Genomic DNA, 26511 nt, shown 5'->3' with positions numbered 1-26511 from the left:
CTGCCCGCAAACCTGGCTCCCAGCCCCGCCCGGGGAGTGCGTGTTCCTGCGCCCAAGGGCCCCAGCGACAGCAGAGACTGGCCGCAGCCAGCGGCGCGGGGGTCCAGCCGGGGCGAGCCAGTCCCCCTCCTGCACCCCCGCCTCACACAGTCGCCGGCAGCCAGCTGAAAACAGCGCAGCCGCGTGGTGCCACCTGCTGGTCTCTGGGAAGGAGGAGGATGGGACGTTGTGGCTCTGGGACTGCCCCTGGCCTGGAGGGTTGAGAAGTATCTTGGCCCCGGGCCCTCAGCCGCCAGCTTCGAGGCTCCTGGGAGCAGCAGCTGCTAAGGAGAGGCCTGGGTCAGAGTTCTGCCCACCCGTGCCCGTGCCCATCTCCATCTTTTCCCCAAACCTCGAGTCCCCTGCATTTTAGGGAATCTGTGCCCCTTAAACTGGCCCCTTACCCCTCTGAGAAGCATTGACAGTATTCCAGGGGTGGCCAGCACCCTGAAAACCACAGCAAAGCGGGCAGAGTTAAAATTTAAGACTAAAAATGACAGCGTCAGGCATGCACGGGGGAAGGAACAGAACAACCCAGCTCCAGGGGTTCCCATCACCCAGGGAGGCCACCAACGCCCCAACCAGGAGCCATAGCAGCAAATTTATGAAAAAAATATTTTATTCCAAAACACTGTTTACACAAATGTGTAGTCTTTGTACAAAGTACAAAAGAATCCCTCTTCTCATTTCCACCTCCCTTTAGAGAAGTTTAAACCTTGGGCTCCCAATCTTCCATGGTCAGCTGCCCCTGACTGCGAGTCCTACAGCCTCAGAGGGAGGAGCGTGTGTGGTTGGGAGCAAGGCCTTCCCAGATCACAGCCAGTTACGCAACATCGCAAGGCCTGCTCCTGGCCCCACCTCCCAGCGGAGTCAAACCAAATCAGCTTTTACCCCTCACTCCAGATTCCACAGACACGCAGCACATGGCTATTTGCAGCTTGTCTTTCACTGCAGTTTTTTTTTTTTCCAGGAGGCAAGAGGACCAACCCTCCAAGTCCCGGGGCCCCTGTCCACCCACCATATATCCTAGACCCAATCTTTTCTTCCTCTTCATAGACAAAGTTACGAACAGAGAGGCAAGGTAAGAAGGCTGGGGCCTCAAGGAGGGGAGAGAATATATATCCCGCGGAACGTGGGCAACAGCATCATAGACTTGAATGAAGCCCAAGGCCAAGCAGCCAAGCAAGGACTAATTCAGAGCAGCTCAGAAACCCTCACTCAAACCAGCGGCCCTGCTGTGCTAAGGACATGGCCAGGCCCAGACGCGCTCTCCGAGGGTTCACAGAGAGTCTGGAGTCCACATTTACTCAAGTATAAAATACTACTCAAAAATGAACCCCAGCCTCCTTCCTGAGATGAATCGGTTACATCAACACATGAGGACAGATGCATTTACATAGACACACACACGCGCACACACGCACACGCACCCCCCCACCCCGTGTCTTAGGAGGGCAAAGCTTCTCACTCCGGAGTGAAACTTAAGCTTAGAAACGTTACCCGTCTCCCCTCCCCTTCTGAATCATCTCATTCAAATAGCTGCTGAGCAGATGAAGGGCACAGAAGGAATAGGTTTGACTGCACTGAGTGCCTGCAGTGACAGAGGCTCAGTGTCTACCACGACAGAGACGGACTCGGCGCGCTCTTGGATGCCATGATCTGAAAAGAGGCCACCACTGCTGCAGCTACATCCCAGGACTGCACAGGGGAGGCAGGCGTAGCTCATGCACAAGGACACACACACGCACATGCATGCCTGCAAAGGTGTCGGTGTACACAGCCATACTAAGCTCACAACACGAACGCTTCACATTGAATATTGTTTCCAAAAAGAAGCGTGGGATTCAGACATTCATGAGAGGGAGCCTCTGGCAGAGGTGAAAAGACCGGCAGGGGGCGAGAGGCGGGAGTCAAGACTGTCCATCGGTCGGCGTAAGAGTTCCTCCACGTGCCTGGCCACATCCATGGTCTCATCCAGGTCGAATTCTCCATCCTGGTCAAGGACAGGGTCAGGGCTGGTAAAGAGAGGGGGATGTCAGAGGGAGCTGGCATTTCTCACAGCCTCAGGCTCCCTGGGGACAGCCTCCAGCCTGCTCTCCACTCAAACTCGTCTCATGAGAACAGGACCAGTTCTGGCTGGATGCCCCCACCCCACCCTGAGCTGGGTAGCAGTCAGCCCACTGGCTTCTGCAGACCCCCACTCTCTTCCCATCTCTTGCTAACTCACTGAATAATCTTAGGGAATTCATTTCCCCTCTCCCTGTCCTCATCTGTAAAACCAGGTGACTGACACAGTGGGCTCTGCCCACCTGCAATTATGCTCAGCTGCGTGGTAGGCACCGCCCCGTTCACTGAGCACCTAGAACGGCTGAGCCTTTTCACTGAGCACCTAGAACGGCTGAGCCTACTGAGCACATGACTTCAATGTTTACAGCCACCTGGAGAGTGGGTATTGACCCCATTTTATAGACGAGGAAACAAGGCCATGTCAGGAAGCTTGCTCTGGGCCACCTGGCTGGGAGGTGATGGACTCCGGATTGGAACCTGGGATCTTCAGTGGTCCCACTGGAACGTGGTACCTCCCAGACATCCAGCCCTGGCCATCCACAGTGAGGAAGGGAATTAATTCTCTACCTTGTTCCCACCAGACTCTTAAGAACAACCACCCCATTCATAGCTACCCTGTATCAAGCCCTTCCAAGCCCCTCCCTGTGGAAATGCTTCACCCACAGTGTCTCATTTTAATGCTCCTCCTGTTCTCATGAGGCAAGCATTCTTGCCTCCGTTTTACACGTAAGGAAACTTGAGCTTCAGAGAGGCTCAATCATTTTCCCAAGATTGCACAGTTGGTACTAGAGTGAGGACTGGACCCTGCTATGTCTAGCTTCAAAATGCTCCGTCTTCCTGGCTGATCTCACTCCTCCTGGACCGGGGCTTAACCAGAGCTCTGGATTCCTTTGCCCACCAGCCCTCCAGGGGTCCAGCCTGGGGCCAAGCCCCCAGTTCTTCCCCTGCGGACCCCCATGAGAACGCCACCTACTTCTGTGGGTACATGTTATAGTGAGCCTGGGGGCACACAGCGGGGGAGGGGGCCTGGTCCATGTACGTGGCGCTGCCGCTCCCGGCATCTGCAGATGCGTTCACAAACCTGCAGAAGGAAGAGAACAGCTTCAGCCGCCAGGGAGGCCGGGGCAGCTGACGGGGAGGGGACCGAGGGGCATGTTTGTCTTTCTCGGGGTGCAGAAGGACAAAGTGCCCACTTGGCCCTGGAGCTCCAGCTACAGGAGTGGGCACTCGGGTACTGGCACAGCGTGACCAAGCCCAGGTCCCTCCCCAGGGCTGAGACAGGTTTCCTGGGGGAGCAGAAAGCTGGGCCCAGGATCAGGGTGGGAGGCAGGGTCTGGGGAAGGAGGAAAGAGGTAGAAGGAGGGCCAGAGCCACCTGGCCACTTACTCAGGGACCACTTGCTTGATCTGTGGCTTCACGTATCCATCAACAGCTTTAGCTGCCAAGGGGAGAACCGCAGTGAGAACCAAAGTCTCTGGGAACTCCCAAGTGGGGTAGAAGTCCATGCCCCATGCAGTCTCCCTCCTGCCCACATCACCTTGTGGTCTCAGCTGGGATGAGCGTTCCCAAGGGCCCCCAGTAAACACCAGCTGATGAATCCTGCCTGAGGGTCACTGAGACCCCTGGCTTGAATCCCATCCCTTCTCCTGGTTCCTTTTCTGGCCATTTGCTTTCCCTCTCCCTGCCCCCACCCGTCAAAGAAAGAGAATGAACAAGCAAACCCAACCAATGGATTTGGGGCAGCTGGAAGAAAAGAGACTTCTCCCTTTTGCTGCCTGCACTCCACTCGGGGGAAGGTTTGTGAGCAGGGTGTGGAGACAGCAGCTGGTGAGGTGGGGAGCAGAGCACTATCTGTGGGCTCGAATGATCCCGGCCACTCCCTACAGCACTGCCACCCTTTCCTCGGAGTGTGCAGAAGTGAGAATCCATGCAGCTTTCACTTTGCAGAGAAGACAGCTGGGACAGGTTTGTCGTTCCCTCTCGTTTGTGAGCCCTGAAGTCCTCTCCGTCACCCCATGGGCCAAAACCCACAGGGGACATGGCCCCTGGGCTCCTCCTGGGGAGTCCCCACGGCGCAGCCCAAGGCTTTGTCTATGGGCTGGGGAAGAGCCCGGGGGAGTCAGCCGGCAGGGTCCTGGGGCAGTACCCACCCAGCACTGGAGTGTAGTACTTGGAGAAGACCTCATCCTTGGGGCGGTCAGGAAACACATAGATGAGATAGCTCAGGTCCCCCAGCCGGTCAGCCAGGGACCTGATGGAGAAATCCCGTGTGGTGAATGGTTTCAGGTTCCACAGGTTGCGTTCCGCTGTGAAAAGAACAACCTCATTCTCATAATCCACCAGCAAGCAGGAGGAGGACCAAGGTTGTGGGGCTTTAAGGCAGGCTTGCAAGAGAAATATGGGCTTTTATATACGAGCTTGCGCTGCAACCCCAGCCTGTAGGGAAGAAAGCCGATGCAGGATGTTCTACTCAGCAAACCAGATGAGCAGATACCAACAAGGCTGGGTTGTGGCAGAGCGGGGAGAGCTGAAGCTGCAGGAGAACTCGCCCAACCGTCCTGGAGTCTATGGGGCTGGGGACTTCAGGTTCTCCAGAATGGAAAACGATAGAAAGGGAATTTCCAAGCCACAGCCCTCTCATACTAAGCTTCCCACTGGGTACCTTCTAAGGACACAAGCCCGATGCGGAGGGCGGGGGGAGGGGGCAAGGGAACAGGAGACTGGGCCTTGGGGCTGGAGTGTGGGCAAAGCGGGCACTCACGGGAGTCAAACTTCCAGGCAATGGTGATACCCCCAATTTCTGAGTCACTAAAGCGCAACAAGAAGGTCCCATCGGGCTTGTTGATGAGCAGGTCGTGGGCCTGTTGCTTATTCACAAAACCTAGAATGGCCCTGGGTGCATGGAGCATTGAGCGTCACCACTGGGCCACAGCCACAGTCCCTCTGTGCCCACTGACCCTGTGGCCCCCGTTCCTTACCCATCATTCCAGTGGGGCTTGTGGTGCTTCTTCAACACCTCCATCACCCCGTCAAACCACTGCCAGAAGGTGTAGTTCCAGCCCGGCAAGTTCTCCTGAGGGCCCAGGAACCCCCGAGTCAGGGCTGGTGCCCCAGGTCACAGGTAGCCCACAAAAGTCAGGGCCCTCCTGCTCCCACCCAGCCCTCTCCCAGTTCTTCACCCCTGCTTGCCACCACACTCCAGCAGACCATAAAGTGACACAGCCCCCAACTTGTACCCTAGGGACCCAGAGAGGAAACTTGCTTCTAAGACACTAGGGTCCAAGACTAGCCCAAGGGTGGGAGTAAGAGGTGTAGAAAATACTCCAGGCTGCCCGGGCGCGGTGGCTCAAGCCTGTAATCCCACCACTTTGGGAGGCTGAGACGGGTGGATCACGAGGTCAGGAGATCACGACCATCCTGGCTAACACGGTGAAACCTCGTCTCTACTAAAAAAATACAAAAAAAAAAAAAAAAAAACTAGCCAGGCGAGGTGGCGGGCACCTGTAGTCCCAGCTACTCTGGAGGCTGAGGCAGGAGAATGGCGTGAACCCGGGAGGCAGAGCTTGCAGTGAGCTGAGATCCAGCCGCCGCACTCCAGCCTGGGTGACAGAGCGAGACTCATCTCAAAAAAAAAAAAAAAAAAAAAAGAAAAGAAAATAATCCAGGCTGGATGGGGCCTCCAAAGTCATCCCCTCATTTTATAGGTGGGGAAACTGAGGCACAGAGAATGGATGGGTCTTCAAAAATTAGTGAGGAAAGAGGCAGAAGCAGGGCCAGAGCCATAGGCGTGGTGGCTCACGCCTGTAATCCCAGCACTTTGGGAGGCCAAGGTGGGCGGATCACCTGAGGTCAGGAGTTCGAGACCAGTCTGGCCAACATGGTGAAACCCCGTCTCTACTAAAAATACAAAAATTAGCCCAGCATAGTGGTGGACGCCTATAATTCCAGCTACTCAGGAGGCTGAGGCACAAGAATCACTTGAATCCAGAAGGCAGAGGTTGCAGTAAGCACTCCAGCCTGGGTGACAGAGTGAGACTCTGTCTGTGAAAAAAAAAAGAGAAAATTAGCAAACACATCTAGGCCCAGAACCCAAGGATCCCGACTCCCAGCCCTGGGGCCCTCCGTCATCTCACTCTGGCTTCATCACTGAGCACAATTCCTATAGCCCCTGCCTGCATTTCCTGAGGCTAGGGGCCCCCATCTCTCCTGGTTGTAGGAGAGGGTAGTTGGGGGTGGAGAGTGGGGTGCTAGACCAGGCAGTAACCTGTGAGGCAGAGGAGCGACAGACCCCCGTAGGCCCTGGTGGACGGCTGGTGGCCGGGCCCCTACCCTGTTGAACTGGGACCAGGACACGGACAGGCCGCTGTAGTCCTCCAGGTGGCTGCTGCTGTTGTTGAAGAGTTTCTGCGCCAGGAACACAAGGTTCTCCTTGGTCAGGCCCCGGTTGCTCTGCACTTCGGCCTTGAATTTCATGTTGAGCGCCTCACACAGCTGTGGCCACAGCACTTTGTCAGGCACGGCAAATGGCACCCTGCCCTGAGAGGGAGAGAAGAGAGGGGAAAAGGTAGATTAAGGGAGTTGGAAATGTTCACACACACACGAGATACACAGACACTAAGAGACAGCGGAGACTGAGACAGATCCAGAAAGGTGACACAAATGCAAGGGTAAGAAATGCGGTGGCTTTTATACACTAGCTTGCGCTGCAACCCCAGCCTGCAGGGAAGAAAGCTGATGCAGGGGGTGGGGGCACAGAGGACAGACAGCAAGGACCCAAGCCATCTGCCAAAGGAGGATCCCAGACCAGGATCCAAAGACCAAACTCATAGACCTCACAGACCCCAGTCCAGGAACCTGGAACCCAGACAGAGTACCAAGGCCATGGCCAAAGGCAGGCGCCCAGCACCCCAGCCCTTCTGGCCTCACCTCACCTCTGGGCTGGCCCTGGGGTGGGGCTGACCCCAGGCAAGTCCTAGGGCCCGGGGGGTGGGGGGGCTGGGGTAGGGCTCCCACGGGGACTCACCGGCTCAGCAAAGGCGTTGTCCCACAGCACGGTGGCCGTGGCATTGTGGTCCTGGCTGCCATGGACGATGACGACCACAGGTAGAGAGAGAGTCTACAGGAGTCAGAGGAACCCAAGTTGATGGGGCGTGACCACCATGTGCCCTCTGCTTAAGCAATGTGCTCCATCTTTTTTTTTAATGCTTTTTTTTTTTTTTAATCCATTGTTTCACTCTTGTTGCCCAGGCTGGAGTACAATGGTGCAGTCTCGGCTCACCACAACCTCTGCCTCCCAGGTTCAAGCGATTCTCCTGCCTCAGCTTCTCATGTAGCTGGGATTACAGGCATGCGTCACCACACCTGGCTAATTTTGTATCTTTAGTACAGACAGGGTTTTTCCACGTTGGTCTGGCTGGTCTTAAACCCCCGACCTCAGGTGATCCACCTGCCTTGGCATCCCAAAGTGCTGGGATTACAGGCATGAGCCACCACGTGTGGCCGCAATCCACTTTATTTTTTCTCGAGACAGGGTGTCGCTCTGTCATCCAGACTGGAGGGCAATGGTGCAATCACAGCTCACTGCAGCCTTGACCTCCTGGGCTCAAGTGATCCTCCTGCCTCAGCCTCCAGAATAGCTGGGACTATAGGTGCATGCCACCATGCCTGACTTTTTTTTTTTTTGTAGATACAGGTTCTCACTATGCTGCCCAGGCTAATCTTGAACTCCTGGACTCAAGCAATCCTCCCTCTTCTGCCTCCCAAAATGCTGGAATTACAGGTGAGAGCCACCACACCTGGTCCCAACCCACTTTCCTCACCCACAGTTCCAAACACAAACCCCTCCCAACAAAACGTAGGCACAAGCAAACAAACAAAAACTACAACCAATTCTTCTTAGGCCATTGCCTAAATTGTCTGGGTTAGTCCCAGATTATAACCTAGCAAACAGGTACCCACAGAGTCAAAGCAGGCTGTCCGGTGGCAATGCAGCCAGGAGTCCCAAGGCAGGCCCCTCCACCTCCTGGGTGAACTGCAGCAGTTGGGGCAGGAGGGCTGGGGGCCTCACCTTCACTTGGAACACAAGCTCATTGCTGCCAACACTGAACTGAGACTCAAACAAGACTGTGAACTTCTCCTCTGTCACGGACTCTGCACCCCGCCGGTCAGCACGCTTGATCCTCTTCAGTGACTGCAGGGTGGGAGGTGACAGGGGAACAGGGAGACTGCGGCTGCTTACAAGGACTCGGCTCTGGGCAGATCTGCCCTCTGAGGGTGGGCCCTGTCCTCACCATGTTCCTGAAGTGGGCGCTGAGGGTGCCCGTGGCTTGGTGGTACTCCATCACGCAGCAGTTGTTCAGGATCTCACCACTGCACTCGCTGCAATGGAGAGGGGAGTCCCAGCTCTACACAGGCCCCAGGCCAGGAGCATGGTCCTGTCCACACCTTGGGCTGGGGTCTTCACTCAGTTCAGCCCTGCCAAAAGCCCCTGCCCCCATCCCCTAAGAGTGTTTCTTGGCATCTTTCTGGGTTGACTTCTCCATCAACCTGGTGCCCAGCACCCAAGGCAAGGTCTCCAATGGTGAGGTCTGGATCTATTATTAGAAATTCCTCAGATACAAAGATTGATGTGAGGGGCTTTGGGGACTTCCAGTAGCTTCTAATGCACTTAAGATAAAAACCACAACCACAGTCTATGAGTATCCTTATGTTTAACACCTACCCACCTCCCTGGCCTCACTGAACTCCTCTCCCCTCACTCAGGACACGCAAGCCCCATTGGCCCTGGCTGTCTGCTGAACATGCCAGGCTTGGACATTGGCCCTTGCTCTTCCTGTCACCCCAACCACTCTTAGCCTTCTCCTCCTTCAGGTCTCAGCCCAGATAGCTCCCCAGAAAGGCCTTCCTGGACCACTTATCTGGTGAAGCTTACCAGGCTGACCTTCCCTCACCCCCGCCTTTAACACATCTCCAATGCTAGCAGATTGCTCTTTCTTCTCTTTTTGGAGACAGAGCTTTGCTCTTTTTGCCCGGGCTGGAGTGCAATGGTGCAATCTCGGCTCACTGCAACCTCCACCTCCCAGGTTCAAGTGATTCTACTGCCTCAGCCTCCCAAATAGCTGGGATTACAGGCACGTGCAACCACACCTGGCTAATTTTTGTATTTTTAGTTGAGATTGGGTTTTGCCATGTTACCCATGCTGGTTTCGAACTCCTGACCTCAAATGATCCTCCCACCTTGGCCTCCCAAAGTGCTGGGATTACAGGCGTGAGCCACCGCGCCCAGCCTAGATTGCTCTGTCTTAACTTCTTTTCCACTGTCTGTCATTGGGTTGGCCCTGCCTGATCTTTTAAAGTGTATTTTCATCAGTCTCCCCAGCTGCAGTGCAAGCTCAAAGGCAGTGAGATCATTTGTCTTCATCTTCACCCCAGATCACATGGTAGGAAATCAGTAAAGTTTTTTTGTTTTTGTTTTTTTGTTTTGTTTTGAGACAGAGTCTTGCTCTTGTTGCCCAGGCTGGAGTGCAATGGTACGATCTTGGCTCACTGCAACCTCCACTTCCTGGGTTCGAGCAATTCTCCTACCTCAGCCTCCCAAGTAGCTAGGATTACAGGCGTCCACCACCACGCCGGGCTAATTTTTATATTTTTAGTAGAGACGGGGTTTCACCATGTTGGTCAGGCAGGTTATGAACTCCTGACCTCATGATCCGCCCGCCTCGGCCTCCCAAAGTGCTGGAATTACAGGCATGAGCCACTGTGCCCGGCCTTCTTTTTTTGAAACAGAGCCTCGCTTTGTCGCTCAGGCTGGAGTGCAGTGGCACAATCTTGGCTCACTGCCACCTCTGCCTCCTGGGTTCAAGTGATTTTCTTGCCTCAGAGTAGTTGGTAGTTGGGACTAGAGGTCCAAGTAGCTGGAGCTACAGGTGTATGTCACCAAGCCCGGCTAATTTTTGTATTTTAGTAGAGACAGGGTTCACCATGTTGGCCAGGCTGGTCTCGAACTCCAGGCCTCAAGTGATCTACCCGCCTCCACTTCCCAAAGTGCTGGGATTATAGGCGTGAGTCACCTCGCCCAGCCTCAGTAAACATTTTTAACTGGATGACAGGGGATGGGGCCATGTCTTCCACATCACTCATTCACTCACTCATTCATTCACCCTCTGCATATGTTGTGGGTGGCCTGCCCTGACACTGGACACTACCTCCCCACTCTGCCACACACAGCCTCTCTGTACTCTTCCCTCAGGACGCGGCACATGGGCTCTGCCTGAAAGTCCTCTCTCTGCTACTTCCCTCCCTATCACTAGCTACCTCTAATTCCACCAGGAGCCTAAGACTGTCATTTCTTTACTCCTGCATCAAGACCCCCTTTCTCAGTGCCCTACACGTCCCCCTGCCACATGGCTACACCATCAGGCATTTCCCAGCATCTGTTGCCTGCTCTGCTGGTCAAGGCGCTGAGCAAGGAGACAGCCCAATTCTGTTGGGATCACAGTTTCGTCCTCGGTGCGTAGCACAGGTTCTAGAACACGGCTGCAACACCATACTTGGTGTGATTTTTTTCGAGACAGGGTCTCACTCTGTTGCCCAGGCTAGAATGCCATGGCGCAATCATACCTCACTGTAGTATCAAATTCCCAGGCTCAAGCGATCCTACCACCTCAGCCTCCTGAAGAGCTGGGACTACAGGTGCGTGCACCACCATGCCCAGCTAATTTTAAAATTTTTTGTAGAGATGAGGGTCTCCCTGTGTTGTCCAATTCAAACTTTTGGGCTCAAGTGATCCTCCCACCTTGGCCTCCCAAAGTGCGGGGATTACAGGGGTGAGCCACCGCATCTAGCCTAGCACCATGCTTGTTGCAGGAACCGGGATGGTCTCTGAGTAGGAGGAGGGCAGTGTACCATCTGTCCAGATTTAATGATGGTTTGACATGATTGAATTTACAATGGTGTGAAGCAACACACTTTCAGGAGAAAGTGGTATGACAGTCTCTCACAATGCTGGGCAGTGGCAGTGAGCCTCAGCTCTCTGGCAGCCACGCCATCCCCAGGGTAAAGAACTGATACTCGGCTGGGCGTGGTGGCTCACGCCTGTCAACGCAGCACTTTGGGAGGCTGAGATGGGAAGACTGCATGAGTCCAGGAGTTCGAGACCAGCCTGGGCAACATGGTAAACTAGGGGACAAGACATGGCTGGATGCAAGGACAAAGAGAGGGGGTGCAGGTCCCCCACACCTAAGTCTGGGCAGGGGAAGGGAGAGGCACAATTACTTGCGTGTGTTCTCGTTCTTGAGCAGAGACTTGGCCTGCTGCTCACTGATGATGGTGGCCTTCACCTGGGGCGGGTTCATGTGCACGTTCAGCTTCCCGCCCACCAGCAGGCGCACGGTGGCTGCAAACTTGGTCTGGGTCTTCAGGACCTGAGGAGGCTGCTTCTCAATGATGAATGTGCTGCAGGGGACACAGGGACAGACGTACGATGAGGGGTTGGCGCAGGGGAAAGGGCTCTCAGTCCTCCTGTGGTGGGGGTGGGTCTGCCTCCCGCGGGGCTCAGGAGGTGAAAAGCACGGACACAGCCTCTGTTCCTGGGGAAGCCATGAGAGTCCAGGGAAAGGATGGAGAGGGGAGTGACATAACACAGCAGCTGGCATGGGCTGCGGCCCAAGGGCATCTCTTGCAGTGTCCACAGGAGAAACCAGGCAAGGGCAGCACCCAGCAGCCACAGCAACTGGAGACGGAGTGGGGAGGGATGACAGGCACAAAGCGAATCTGCTGGTCTGGAAGGCACCTGCGGCCCCCCACACGCAGTCTGGAGCTGCCCCAAGCTCCTGGGCATGGCCAACAGGCAGCAGTCACCTGGTCACCAGGGCTGAGATGATGTCCGTGATGGTGGCGTTGACCTCAGCCAGCATCTTCTCCACTGGGCCAGGGATGGGCAGCTGCTGGCAGAGGTGCTCAGCCCTGCGGATCTGCTGCCGGTTCTGCCAGATGATCTCGGCCAACTTCTCACACCTGCACGGAAGCCCCAAGGCCAACAGGAGGACAATGGCTTCTTCGCACAGACGCCAGGCCCCAAGACACAGCTCCCCCTCCCGCAGGAAGGCTCTGTGCTTTCACCACACCTCCCACCCATGGGAAGAGCAGAGCTCCCTGCCTCCCAGAATTAGAAATGTACACAGGAGGGGCGACCCTGACTAGGCCCAAACAGCCCGAGCATCACCCCACACCCCTGAGCTCTCTCCCACCCCCAGGACAGCAGCCCCCTTCCTGGGGGAGGTGCACAGGATGGGGGACCAAAGTCTGATTCAGGAACCAGGCCCCCTGGAGAAACAAGAGCTGTCCCAGGATGGAGGGGGCCTGCTGCAGGAGCCAGCACAGGAGGCAGAAGCAGCCAGGGTCCCCACCAGCCCCTCCTGCCCTGCCCTCTGGCCGCCCCACACCATTACCAGGACTGTAGCACGTCCAGGCTGCCCTCGGGGGGCCCGCCGTTCCCGGCCAGCTGCTGCCGCCGCTTCCACTGGATCAGCTCGTCATCTAGGATGATGGTCTGCTGCTTCCGCAGCAGCTGCAGGGTCTTCTGGTGCTTCTCGGCCAGCTCCTGAGGGAAGGGAGGACAGCAGCCCCTTCTGGCCTCCCAGAGAACACTGCGGGGCCTCGCTGGGAAATGGCAGGGCAGGTCCGAGCTGCTCTGCCTCGCATGGCCCCCAGGAAAAAATGCTTCCTGCCTCCCCAGGTTCTGCTCTCATCTGGGTCCTAACCCTCCCTTGGGTCGCCAGAGACTGACTTCATGGCACCCATGCCCAGGAGAAGGCCAGGACCCCACTCACCACGCGGTACTGCTGCAGCGTCTGTGCCTCGCGCTGCAGCCACGCCTCCAGGGACACCTGCTTCTGCCGGAGGGCCGTCTCCCGGCTCAGACGCTCCTGGGGGCTCAGCTGGGCCAGCGGGCCAAACTGAGCTAGAGGAAGGGATAGGAAACCATGACCGTCACCTCCCAGTGTCCAACAGGAGGCCCAGGGAAGCGCACTCACCCGTTCTGGAGCGAGACCCTCCCAGGCTCAGATACTGCATCAAGGGCAAGTCGGAGTTCCTGACAGACAGACAGCGGGGCCAAGATGAATGGGCGCCTCAGGAGGTGCCTCTGGGCCCTGCTCGCCGGCCTCCTGACTCTGAGCGTCCCCTCTGGGGGCACACGGGTGCTGGGGCAGCTGGGGAAGAGGCCCGCCTGTCTGCTGCCCACCTGCCGCACAGAGCTGCCAGCCCTCTTCTCACAGCCCGGCATTGGTCTAGGCTGTCTGGGGTGCAAGTGTGCCCGTGCCCAGGGTGAACCTGGGCAAATCACTTTCTGTGCCTTGGCTTCTCCACATGTAAAACGGGAGATTCTTGGCACCTGCCTCAGTGGGGCGCTTGAAGATTAAATACATGAGGACATGGAAGATGCCAGACAGCTTCCTGGCATGGGTGAGCTCTGTGTGAGGTTCGTCCTTCTTGGTTAATGGGGAACAGGACAGAGAGAAGAGGTGACAAGACAAGCAGTTGCTCGGCCCCATCCCTCCCACAGCAAGGCCTCCTCAGGGGCCCCCGGCCCCGGCCGCTCTGTCTCGTCCCTGAGCACAGCAGTCCCCCCTCAGGGGAGGATGAGATTCTCGAGGGGCCGGAAGGGGCCCAGCGTGTTTGTCCAGGTTGGCTCACTGTGAGCCCAGCCGACCAACCAGGGGAGACAGACAGACAGACAGCAGAGGAGAGCACGTCCAGGGCCACTGGGGATGCAGAGCCACCAAGATTCTCTCAGGAAAGGGAGGCCGGAGGGAGGTGGCTTTTCTCCACACCATCTGTGAGGAGTCATCGATGGTGGGACAGGGAGTAAGTCAGGCCTCACTACCTTTTAAAAAGTATCCATTGGCCGGGCGCGGTGGCTCAAGCCTATAATCCCAGCACTTTGGGAGGCCGAGACGGGCGGATCACGAGGTCAGGAGATCGAGACCATCCTGGCTAACACGGTGAAACCCCGTCTCTACTAAAAAATACAAAAAACTAGCCGGGCGAGGTGGCGGGCGCCTGTAGTCCCAGCTACTCGGGAGGCTGAGGCAGGAGAATGGCGTAAACCTGGGAGGCGGAGCTTGCAGTGAGCTGAGATCCGGCCACTGCACCCCAGCCTGGGCGGCAGAGCAAGACTCCGTCTCAAAAAAAAAAAAAAAAAAAAGTATCCATCATGGGGCCGGGAGCGGTGGCTCACGCCTGTAATCCCAGCACTTTGGGAGGCCGAGGTGGGCAGATCACGAGGTCAGGAGATTGAGACCATCCTGGCTAACATGGTGAAACCCCGTCTCTACTAAAAATACAAAAAATTAGCTGGGCGCGGTGGCGGGCACCTGTAGCCCCAGCTACTAGGGAGGCTGAGGCAGGAGAATGGTGTGAACCCGGGAGGTGGAGCTTGCAGTGAGCTGAGATCGGGCCACTGCACTCCAGCCTGGGCGACACAAGCGAGACTGTCTCAAAAAAAAAAAGTATCCATCATGTGGCCAGGTGTGGTGGCTCAAGCATGTAATCCCAGCACTTTGGGAGGCTGAGGCAGGCGGATCACTTGAGGTCAAGAGTTCGAGACCAGCCTGGCCAACATGGCAAGACCCTGTCTCTACTAAAAATACAAAAATTAGCTGGGCATGGTGGCACATGCCTGTAATCCCAACTACTTAGGAGGCCCAGGCAGGAGAATTGCTTGAACCTGGGGGGTAAAGGTTGCAGTGAGCCGAGAGCACCACTGCATTCCAGCCAAGGAGAAGCAAGACTGCATCTCAAAAAAAAAAAAAAACAAAAAGTATCCATTATGAAATAGGTAAGACACAGGGAACATGGAACACAGGAGCACCTGTGTATCAATAACCCAGCCTAAGAAACTAGACATGTCCACAGTTACAGCCACAACTAGCAGACCCACCCCACCCTCCCAACAACAGCCCCTCTCCACCACCCTGGGACTATTAATCCCTTCCCATCTCCTTCTCAACAGCCCAGCGTCCTTGCTTGAGCTGAGTCAGAAGATGCATCAGCATGTCTCAGTCGAGCTCCTGGCTGGCCCCTGAGGGTCATGTCACCCTGACCCCAGCCCTGCCCCATGGGATGCACAAGCTGGGACAGACAAAAGCAACTCTATGTAGCCACGAACAGCCCAGAGTTAGAACTCAGAAATATGGCTCCAATCTCACTCAGGTATCGAGCAGGAAGAGGATCATCCAGGCACGGACAGATCCGAGGCGTCTGCACGGCTACCTCGGGAATCCTGCCCAGCCACAGGGAGGGTGGTGGTGATCCCAACACCTGGGCCCAGCCTTCCTATGCAAGGGACCCACTTAGGTCTCTCCTGGAAATTTGCAGAAGCTTTTGGGAAGGAGGCCAGGGAGACAGGAAGCAATTTCCCTACTCCACTGGAGGTAGCTGAGCCTTCCCTGGCAAAAGCGGATCAACAGTCTGTGTTTCTGCTGAGTGAACTTGACAAATGGGACTGAGAAGACACTGCATGATGGATCCAAACCTAATCCACCACCACACACAGGAAGCAGAAAAGTCAGGCACGGGATCAGAAATACTGTCGCCAGTCTAAGGACTTGGGTAGGAATAACAGCCCCAAATCTTCCGTTTCCATTCTCAGAAGGAGCTGCCCTTCTTCTGGGGTCAGTCTGGGATAGATTCAGATGAGGGGAAGTTCTCTTAGAATTATCCTGCCAGGGCTGGGCGCGGTGGCTCACGCCTGTAATCCCAGCACTTTGTGAGGCCGAGGCGGGCGGATCACGAGGTCAGGAGATCAAGACCATCCTGGCTAACACGGTGAAACCCCGTCTCTACAAAAAATGCAAAAGATTAGCTGGGCGTGGCGGCGGGCGCCTGCAGTCCCAGCTACTTGGGAGGCTGAGGCAGGAGAATAGCATGAACCCGGGAGGCGGAGCTTGCAGTGAGCCCAGATCGCGCCACTGCACTCCAGCCTGGGCGACTGAGTGAGACTCCGTCTCAAAAAAAAAAAAAAAAGAATTATCCTGCCAGTATTGGCTGGGCTCAGTGGCTCATGCCTATAATCCTAGCACTTTGGGAGGCTGAGGCGGGCAGATCGCTTGAGGCCAGAGGTTGAGACCAGCCTGGCCAACATGGCAAAACCCCACATCTACTAAAACTACAAAAAAACAACAACAACAACAAAAAAATTAGCCAGGCGTGGTAGTACATGTCTGTAGTCCTAGTTACTCAGGAGGGTGAAGCATGAGAAGAGTTTGAACGTGAGAGGCAGAGGTCGCAGTGAGCTGAGATCATGCCACTGCACTCCAGCGTGGGCAATAATTAATTAATAAATAAATAAATAAATAAATATTTAGAATTATCCTGCAAGTATTTACATAATAGCTACAACATTCAGGCACTGAGCTGGTCTCAGTATACAAAAAGCACTGACAGTGCAGGGTTAGGAAGAGAGCTTAAATAGTTACAATAGAATTCTAAAAAAATTAGCCGGGCATGGTGGCCTGCACCTGTAGTCCCAGCTACTTGGGAAACTGAGGCATGAGAATTGCTTGAACCTGGGAGGCAGAGGCTGCAGTGAGCCGAAATCGTGCCACTGTGCTCCAGCCTGGGTGACAGAGCAAGACTGTCTCAAAAAGGCCGGGCGCGGTGGCTCAAGCCTGTAATCCCAGCACTTTGGGAGGCCGAGACGGGCGGATCACGAGGTCAGGAGATCGAGACCATCCTGGCTAACACAGTGAAACCCCGTCTCTACTAAAAATACAAAAACTTAGCCGGGCGAGGTGGCAGGCGCCTGTAGTCCCAGCTACTCGGGAGGCTGAGGCAGGAGAATGGCGTGAACCCGGGAGGCGGAGCTCGCAGTGAGCTGAGATCCGGCCACTGCACTCCAGCCTGGGTGACAGAGCGAGACTCCGTCTCAAAAAAAAAAAAAAAAAAAGACTGTCTCAAAAAAAAAAAAAAAAAAAGAAAAGAAAAGAAGAAAGATCTAAAATCAATGACTTAAGGTCTACCTTAAGAAACCAGATTAAAAAGAGTAAAGGAAAAAGCAGTTTGATGCCCCTTGTTCTCACTAAGAAGGGGTGGTACATTTCTGGGGTCAGTCTGGAATGGGACATATTAATAGATGGACCACGTCCCATGACTCCTCAAATTGTACCTGGGGTTAATTCCTTCCAAGTTAATTTGATTTTTTTATTTCCCTATATCTTTATCATGGGAGCCATTGGCAAACTATGGACCTAGGACACAGGAGAATTTTCTTTTTTTTTTTTTTTTTTTTTTTTTTTTTTTTTTTTTTTGAGACGGAGTCTCGCTCTGTCGCCCAGGCTGGAGTGCAGTGGCGTGATCTCGGCTCACTACAAGCTCCGCCTCCCGGGTTCCGGCCATTCTCCTGCCTCAGCCTCCCGAGTAGCTGGGACTACAGGCGCCCACAACCGCGCCCGGCTAATTTTTTGTATTTTTAGTAGAGACGGGGTTTCACCGTGGTCTCGATCTCCTGACCTTGTGATCCGCCCGCCTCGGCCTCCCAAAGCGCTGGGATTACAGGCGTGAGCCACCGCGCCCGGCCCGAGAATTTTCTACTGTCACCTCTTCTCCCAGGCCCACATCCTATCCGTGAGGCTCAAGAAGGCCCACTCTGGAAGTTCCACTTCTCCCAGCCCGGTTCAACCAGAAGACTTCCAATCCAAGTCCTCCCTCTGGTTAGGGAGCACTGTTCATATTTACCTATTTATGTAGATATTTACAGAATATATACCATTAAGGAGAGAATATTGGTTAATAAAGTATAGGAATTTTACGATATATCTCTAGCTGAGATCCAGTTCTGTAACTTACAGACAACCTAGGCCAAGTTACTTGTTCTCTTTGAACCTCATTTTTACCAAAGGAAGGATAACACAACTGTTCACTTCATAGGATTGTTGAAAGGGTTGAATTAAATAATGTGTGCCAAGTGTGACCCACGGCAGGGGCTCAGTCACCGGGAGCCATTGCTTCTACCAGGCTTTGGGCAAAGTGCTGAGGAGATGGACACTGACCAAGCCCTACCCTCCAGGAGCCCATAGAATGTTCCTCACGCCCACCCTCAGGATGCACACTGTGCCTCCACCGCGCCTCACCTTGGATCCTCAGGCTCTCCTGGTACTGGATGATGAAGTACTCCTGAGTCTGCTGCAGCTTCTTCAGCTCATTCTCTGTGTCCTGCGTGACCAGTCGCAGCTCCTCAAATGTCTGGTTGATCTGAAGGTGTTTCTGGGACATGGCGTCAACCAGGATCCCAGCCGGAGAACTGCACTGGAGACAGACGGAGTGGAAATAACTCGGGGAAAAGAGGATGGGAGGAAACACCAATACTACAGACACCAAACCCCAAACTAGGGCAAGAAGGGAGGGTCATTTGCATCAGAAGGAGTCATTTGCCAGAATTGGGATAGAAAAGGGAAAGACGGAGGAGAAACAGATGACCTGGCAGATAACAGCAGATAACGGCACCTTCAAAGTACAAATGTCTATGTCACAGCTGCCTCCACCAGAGTATCCAAACAGGGGCCATCTAATTTCCCTCCCAGGGACTAGAACTCAACACGTCCCAGGTGTCACCTGGGATTTCCCACTAATGATGATGACCCCTCGCTCTACATTTATTTGCTGACCCAATGCCGTGGACTGCAGTAGATCCTAGGGACACAGGGAAGAACAGGGCTCTGTAAACACACGTCATCTCACTTAAGACCCCCTTGTGATCAAAGGAAGAGGAAAGAGGTCGAACCTCTCACAGGCATCCTGGAGACCCCGAAATGAAGTTAGGGGAGAGGCATCAACAAGCTCTCCCTGGATCCAGCCATTCCTTCAGCACATTCAGGAGAATCGCTTGAACCCAGGAGTGGGAGGTTGCAGTGAGTCGAGATTGCACCACTGCACTCCAGCCTGGGCAACACAGCGAGACTCCGTCTCTCTCTCACACACACACACACACACACACACACACACACACACAAATAGAGAGAGTGGGGTAGAAACCAGGTCACAAAGGAAGGGAGCGCATGGCTGAAGGCGACCAAGTCCTCAGAGCCTTTCCAATGAACTGTTCTCAGAATAAAATCCAAACCCCTTCCCATGGTGTCTGCTGGCCATAGCCCTGCCTACCTCCATCTCCAGCTCCCTGGGAATGTGTGCTTTCTGTGTCTGCTCCTTGAACACACAGGCATGTTCCTGCCCTGGGGCCCTTGCACTTATTGTTCCAACAGTCTGGAACATTCTGGTATCAGATCCTCCTGAGGCAAAGCACTTTAACTGGTACCGTTGCAGAGGGGTCATCTCTGATGAGCCAATTCACAGTAATGCTGCTCCTGTCTGAAAGTGTGTTGTTCTTGTGTTTGCTTACGTGTTTCTGTCTGTCTCCCTGCACAAGGTTGTGAGGTTCCCAAGGGCTAGGACCTTGTCTTTCCTGTGTGCTACAGAATCCACAAGGCCTAGAACACCAGCAGTGTTCAGGAACAGCTTTATGGCTGGAGGAAGGAATGAGCTGCCAGACCATGACAACACCAGCACCGTGGACATGGATTTGTCAGTGAGGCTGAAGTCATATTTAGGTTTGCATGTAGCTCTGTGATGGCAACAGGTCACGGACATGGGGTCTGTGCTGGAAGACCCTTTGTGACCTGGTTTCTAACCCCTCTCTTTTTTTTTTTTTGAAACAGAGTCTTGCTCTGTTGCCCAGGCTGGAGTGCAGTGGTGCAATCTTGGCTCACTGCAACATCCCCCTCCTGGGTTCAAGCGATTCTCCTGCCTCAGCCTCCCAAGTAGCTAGGACTATAGGCGCCCGCCACCATGCCTAGCTCATTTTTGTATTTTTTAGTAGAGACCAGGTTTCACCATGTTGGCCAGGCTGGTCTTGAACTTCTGACCTCAGGTGATCCGCCCGCCTCAGCCTCCCAAAGTGCTGGGATTACAGGCGTGAGCCACCGCGCCTGGGTGTCGCTATCTATTTTTATCCATGGCAACCCCCCACTTGGTTCCTTCTCCCCAGTTACACTGACCAGTTACAAGTCTTCCAACGTGATAAGAAGATTCACGCCCTCCTGCTCTCACAGCTGCTGTCTTTTCACTAGAAAATTCATCCCTCCTCTCCTGCCTTTCTCCACTGTAGTTCAGACATGCCTGTCCTCAGGACGCTCCCCTGCCAGCCTGCCCCGATCTGAGTTGGGTGCTTTTTCCACGTAGGCCCGCTAAGCACTCAGCTCATCTCTAGAGAATCCATCGCTGCCAGAATTCCTTCCAGGCAGGAACCAGGGCTTTATGTGTTTCTCTGATGATAGCCCAGCATCAGATGTACAGTAAGACCTCAGTAAATGTCTGCTGAGTAAATCCTGAAATCGTGTCCACAACAATAAATAAATAATAGGCCGGGCACAGTGGCTCATGCCTGTAATCCCAGCACTTCTGGAGGCCGAGGCAGGTGGATCACTTGAAGTCAGGAATTCGAGACCAGCCTGGCCAACAGGGTGAAACCCTGTCTCTACTAAAAATACAAAAAGTAGCAGGGCATGGTGGTGGGTCCCTGTAATCCTAACTACTCCGGAGACTGAGGCATGAGAATCTCTTGAACCCAAGGGGCGGAGGTTGCAGTGAGCCGAGATCACACCACTGCTCTCCAGCCTGGATGATAGAGTAAGACTCAGTCTCAAAAATAAACAAACAAACAAATAAATAAATAAATAAATAAATAAATAAATAATATGACCTTTGCTCTGGTCACTGTTCTAAGATTTCTAACTGTTACGTCATGTTGTGAAATTCCTTTTGCTCTATTGCAGATAGTAGAGCACTGTGCCATTGTCCGTGTAGATGCCCAGTGCTCTTATTATTTCAGAACTGGGGAGATGCGTCCCCGTTACCCCTCCCAGGGCCTCACTTCTCTGAGCCTGCCTGTGTTAGTTCTTCTGACATGGATAGGTAGGATTGCTATCTCCATTTTACAAGAGTAGGAACAGGCTGGGCATGGTGGCTTACACCTGTAATCTCAGCACTTTGGGAGGCTGAGGCGGGTGGATCACGAGGTCAGGAGTTCAAGGCCAGCCTGGCCAACATGGTGAAATCTTGTCTCTACTAAAAGTACAAAAAAAATTAGCTGGGCATGGTGGTGGGCACCTCTAATCCCAGCTACTCGGGAGGCTGAGGCAAGATAATTGCTTGAACTTGGGAGGCGGAGGTTGCAGTGAGCAGAGATCGTGTCACTGCACTCCAGCCTAGGCAACAGAGCAAGACTCCGTCTCAGGGGAAAAAAAAACAGTAGGGGCCGGGCACAGTGGCTCACACCTGTAATCTCACTACTTTGGGAGGCCAAGGCGGGTGGATCACGAGGTCAGGAGATCGAAACCATCCTGGCTAACACAGTGAAACCCCATCTCTACTAACAATACAAAAAATTAACTGGGCATGGTGGTGGGCGCCTGTAGCCCCAGCTACTCGGGAGGCTGAGGCAGAAGAATGGCATGAACCTGGAAGGCGGAGCTTGCAGTGAGCCGAGATCCAGCCTGGGTGACAGAGCAAGACTCTGTGTCAAAAAGACAGAGAGGCAGAACGAACGAACGAACGAACGAACGAAAGAAAGAAAGAAAGAAAGAAAGAAAGAAAGAAAGAAAAAGAAAGAGAAAGAGAGAGAGAGAGAGACAGAGAAAGAAAGACAGTAGGAACAGAAGCTCAGAGAGATTAAGCAACTTGCTCAAGTCACACAGCTAGTTAAGTGGTAGAGCCAGGGACTGGACCTAGGGGGTCACTCCACCCTGGCGTGCAATGCTGCCACCTCTCACACTTGCCCACGTCCCTCATCTTCTTGGTGCTCTCCTCGTGCTGCTGTTTTCTAGAAACACAGTTGTTTCTGGAGAGAAAGGCATATGGAAGGACTTCTCAACACCCCTCCCCATCCCCAAGGGACACTCACATTGTTGGCTTCTCGGACGAGCCTCTGTTCATTGTACAGAATGTGCCGGATGCAGCGGACCAGCTCCATGGGGCAGCGGTCATACGTGTTCTGAAAGAATCCAACAGCAGCCTCCAGCAGCCAACCTCTGCTCCAGCCATGCCAGTCCCATGCCATGCCCAGCCCTTCCTCTCCTTCAGCCTCTGCCTCAGCTTTTCCCAGAAAGCCTCCCAGACACCTCTATCTTTCTGTTCCTCATCCTCATCTTCCCCTCCAACATCTTCATATCTGCTTTGGAGTGAATTAAAAACCCACAGTTTATGAAGCACTTTCCCCTTTTTTTTTTTTTTTTTGAGACGGAGTTTTGCTCTTGTTGCCCAGGCTAAAGGTGCAATGGCGTGATCTCAGTTCACCGCAACCTCTGCCTCCTGGGTTCAAGCGATTCTCCTGCCTCAGCCTCCCAAGTAGCTGGGATTACAAGCATGCACCACCATGCCAGATAATTTTGTATTTTAGTAGAGGCGGGGTTTCTCCACATTGGTCAGGCTGAACTCCCGACCTCAGGTGGCCCACCTGCCTCGGCCTCCCAAAGTGCTGGGATTACAGGCGTGAGCCACCGCGCCTGGTCTTATGAAGCACTTTCAATGTACCATCTCTTTTGACTCTAACACAGGGGTCCCCAACCCCTGGGCCATGGACTGGTACAGGTCCGTGGCCTGTTAGGAACTAGACCACACAGCAGGAGGTGAGTGGCAGTGAGCAAACAAATGACGCTTCATCTGATTTACAGCTGCTCCCTATTGCTCGCATTACAGCCTTAACTCCGCTTCCTGTCAGATCAGCAGTGGCACTGGATTCCCATAGGAATGCTAACCCTATCGTGAACTGCGCGTGCGAGGGATCTAGGTTATGCACTTCTTATGAGAATCTAATGCCTGATGATCTGTCACTGTCTCCCACCACCCCCAGATGGGACTGTCTAGTTGCAGGAAAAGCTCAGGGCTCCCACTGATCCTACATTGTGGTAAGTTGTATAATTATTTCATTACATAATACAATGTAATAATAATAGAAATAAAGTGCACAATAAATGTAATGCCCTTGAATCATCCCAAAACCACCTCCCTGCCCAATCCCGGTCCATGGAAAAATTGTCTTCCATGAAACCGGTCTCTGGTGCCAAAAAGTGGTGGGGGACCACTGCACTAACAGCATGGAAACCCTAGGACATAAGCAGAAACTATAATCCCCATTTCGCAGATGAGAAAACTGATACTGAGAGACATTATGTACTTGTCCAGATGCAACCAAGTGAGAAAGCAGATGACTCCAGACTCAGGACATCTGATGCCAAGGTCAAGGTACTTCCCACCACCCTGCCCCTGGCCTCCTATGTTGGTTCCCCTCAGGTTTCTCCTGTTTTTCCCCTCCTCTGGGATGAACCTGTATTTCCCTGGCACCCCGCTGTCTGTATTGAAGGGCTCTCTAGGAAACATCAGTGAGTTCCCATAAATGCTTGACTGTGATCACTACCCACACCCCTTTCCTGCTTCCACAAAAACTCCCTCTCTTCCTCCACACCCCTACTCCTCAAGTAAAGAAGAAGCTACATCTTATTTCTAAACCCTCAATTCAAAGCCCTTGTGTCCAGCTCTTGTCTCTGGGACAGCTCCTCTCTCACCTTGAAAAAAGCCCAAGAGGGAGGTCTGGTTGCCTCATTTCTAGAGTGCTGGTCTTCCCTTCTCCAACCCAGGAATCCTGACTCAGTCTCCCTCCATCCCTTCTGCTGCTTCCACAAGGCCAGTTCACCCATCTCCCTCTGTTGGCAACGAACACCTCCCACCCTTGCTTTGCAATATGCTAAAGAAATCTGACAGGTCTAATTTAGAAAGAGGGGGTGGGGGAAATCAAAGAAAACTTCCCAATAAGTTTGTGGTCACATGGTGAGTCAGTGGCCAGGCCAGGAAAAAACCCAGGGGTTCTGATGCTGGAACAAGATGATGCTGCCTCCCCGTAGGTGGCCCAGAGCCCACACCCACCTGGAGCTGCGTGGCGTAGTGCCCCAGCTTGATCTTCAGTAAAAACCCATCTTCCCCGACCTGGTGCTCCGCCTTCTTCTGCAGCTCCTGCACCAGGCCCTCCAGGAGCTGGGTGGCTTGGGCTCTGTCCTGGGGATTGTCCAAGTCAATGGCATCCCTTGGGGCGGGGCAGGAGAGAAAAATCTACTGTGGCACCTCCTTGGGCAAGGAGGTCAGAGACCCAGAATAAAGTGGAGACCCCAGGCTCATGACCGAGGGCACTCCAGGGCCCACAAGACTTGTTCCCAGCAGCTCCACAGACATCCGAGTCTAAAACCATTCTCTGTCCTCCCAGGCTTCCCCTTTCACAGGGACACCACCCCTTCCGCACAGAGAAGGACAGGCAGGACCAGAGTCACACCAAACCACCATAAGTAGAACTAGAGGCCAAAGGGCCTGGATGGTAGGGACCCTCTGAGGAGGGGCAGGGCGGGACGTGCCTACCATGGCTGGCTCTCAATCCACTGGGCCAAGTAGTGCCGGACCTCGATGGGGAAGTGCTGGCCGTACAGCACCTGCATCTGGCGCAGCGCATCTCCCTGCAGCTGCTGGGCCTGGATCCAGCCTGCCATGGCCGTTCACCTAGGGCGAGCCGAGCGCTGAAGTGCTCTCCTCTCCAGAGGCCAAGGAACCGGGCCTGCCCCTGGCCCTGCCATGCCTACCTATCCCTGGACCACGGTCAGGCCAGGCCCCTCCCTTCCCACAGACAGCTTTCTTGTTCGGGAACAGAGATGGAGGGCAGCCCATCCCCTCCAACGAGGAACCCGTTGAAGGGGAGGAGAAGGTACTCTGCAGAAGTAAGTGCCCTCCCCGTCTTCCTCTCCCCTTGCCCCACCGGAGCTTCCCCAGTGGGGGGTACGGCTAGAAAATGAAAGAGAAACTTGAAGGCGGGAGGCCCACAGGCCCTCTGGAGAGGGCTGCAAGGATCCCCCCAGCCTGCCTCGGGCCCAGTTTCTGGGAAGGGGAGATATTCCAACCCAAAGTTAGGCCAGCGCCGACAGCTCCCACTCGAAGGCTAGGGCTTTTCGGGCACGTGGCTGGGGCTGTTCAGGAGAGAGGGCTGGGGACTTGGGTGCTCCCCTTTTCAGCTGCTCCCCCAGTTGTGCACTAGTGTCTCCCCGGGTCCAGCCCGACAGTGCTCCCTCTACGATGCGTGCCAGGACAGCGCCCTCCCTGGCCACCGCCCTTCATCCCCGACCCCTGTCTCTCCTCCCTTGTCTGCGCTGTGCCAACTCCCTCGCGGTGCCCGGGACTGATCCCCGCGCTGCGCCCGGCCGTCGGGCTCCGGGTGTCGGAGGTGCCGGGGCGGCAGTCGAGTGTCCCCTCTCCGCGCGCCGCCCAGGACGCGCCACCGGGCCACCCACCTGGTGGGGCCGCGCCGTCTGGCAGCCGCGCCGGCTCTGCGCCCCGCGGCTCTCGCTCCCGGTCGGGGCTCCTTGCGGCGGCGGCAGCGGCGGCTGTTACTACAGGAAGGAGCGGAGAGCAGCGATTTCCTCCTCAAAGGTCAGCTGCCTGCGATAGACCATACACAGCGCGCGAGCCCGCGCCAGCACCCCTCCCAGCCCCGCTCGCTCCCTCCCTGCCTCCGCCCTTGGTCGCCGGCTCCCCTGCGAGTGCGCAACAGCGGCTGCCGTTCCGGCGGGCTGTAAGGCGGGGCGGCGCCGGGCGTGGGGGCTGCCCCGACGGCGGGGTCCCCCGGGAGTCCCAGCCGGCCCTCGGCAGCGGCTCCGAGGGAGCGTCCCGGAACCGGGGCGGGTCAGAATAGCCGGGGGAATGTGGTTGGTAGGGGGCGCTGGGAAATCCCGGGCTCTGGAAATCCCAAACCTGGGCCTCAGTTTTCTCATCCGCAAAAAGGGAGGAGGGAAGGGTGGACCAATTGGCGATGCCTTCCAGCTCTGACGAGTGTCATCTTTTGAGCCCCTAGATTAAAAAACAAATGTGTGGGGTGTGTGTCTTGGGGGCCACAGGTTTTGTGACCTCAGAGGCAAAACTGTAGGGAGGGGAAGGACTGGGGATTCTAGAGAAGCCCACCACCGCAGCACCTCCCTCCTTCTTTTACTCCCGCCATCTAAACTCAACCCTGACGGAGGAACTGGAAAGAACCTTGGCAGTCATGTGTTTCAGCCCTCCCCCTCTCCATAATTTGCAGGTAAGAAGTGGAAGTCCAGAGAGGGGAAGGGGCTTGCCCAGGGCCACCCAGGGCCACACAGTGGGCGCGTGACCTCACCAGCCGACTGTGATCCATAAACTAGCTAAAGCCCCCGTTCACCCAGCCTAGTTATTTATGAGGCTGGTTCTACCTTCAGAAAAGTCCAGGAAGGGACCGTCTTGAGTCCTCCCAACTTCGAAACTGCCTACAGGCCTTGCCACAGCAGTGAACATCCTGTCTACAGC

At 54.8% G+C, this 26511-nt stretch overlaps 3 protein-coding genes across 3 annotated transcripts in view; 1 reads left to right on the top strand and 2 right to left on the bottom strand.

The window, feature by feature from the left end:
* Positions 1–26511, bottom strand: part of ATP6V0A1 (ATPase H+ transporting V0 subunit a1) — a 360020-nt gene that overhangs the window by 228131 nt on the left and 105378 nt on the right. The window lies entirely within an intron of this gene.
* LOC126938428 (signal transducer and activator of transcription 5A) lies at positions 641–26507 on the bottom strand. The gene is made up of 20 exons (XM_050762611.1): positions 26418–26507; positions 25482–26037; positions 24562–24699; positions 24079–24235; positions 22061–22150; positions 18237–18411; positions 12936–13066; positions 12555–12706; positions 11965–12120; positions 11380–11559; positions 8397–8484; positions 8174–8296; positions 7130–7222; positions 6436–6642; positions 5085–5179; positions 4868–4998; positions 4257–4412; positions 3493–3544; positions 3080–3187; positions 641–2054 (listed from the first exon to the last, which is right to left on the bottom strand). The coding sequence occupies exons 3-20, from the start codon at positions 24687–24689 to the stop codon at positions 1892–1894; spliced, it is 2385 nt and encodes a 794-aa protein (XP_050618568.1). The 5' UTR covers positions 24690–24699; positions 25482–26037; positions 26418–26507; the 3' UTR covers positions 641–1891.
* Positions 26055–26511, top strand: part of STAT5B (signal transducer and activator of transcription 5B) — an 88915-nt gene continuing 88458 nt past the window's right edge. The window contains exon 1 of the mRNA XM_050762619.1: positions 26055–26266. The gene's annotated coding sequence lies outside the window, so the exon portion shown is untranslated. The remainder of the gene's footprint in view (positions 26267–26511) is intronic.

Source organism: Macaca thibetana, chromosome 16, assembly GCF_024542745.1.
Source record: "Macaca thibetana thibetana isolate TM-01 chromosome 16, ASM2454274v1, whole genome shotgun sequence".
NCBI classification, from domain to species: domain Eukaryota; kingdom Metazoa; phylum Chordata; class Mammalia; order Primates; family Cercopithecidae; genus Macaca; species Macaca thibetana.
This window is presented reverse-complemented; position numbering and strand designations above follow the sequence as displayed.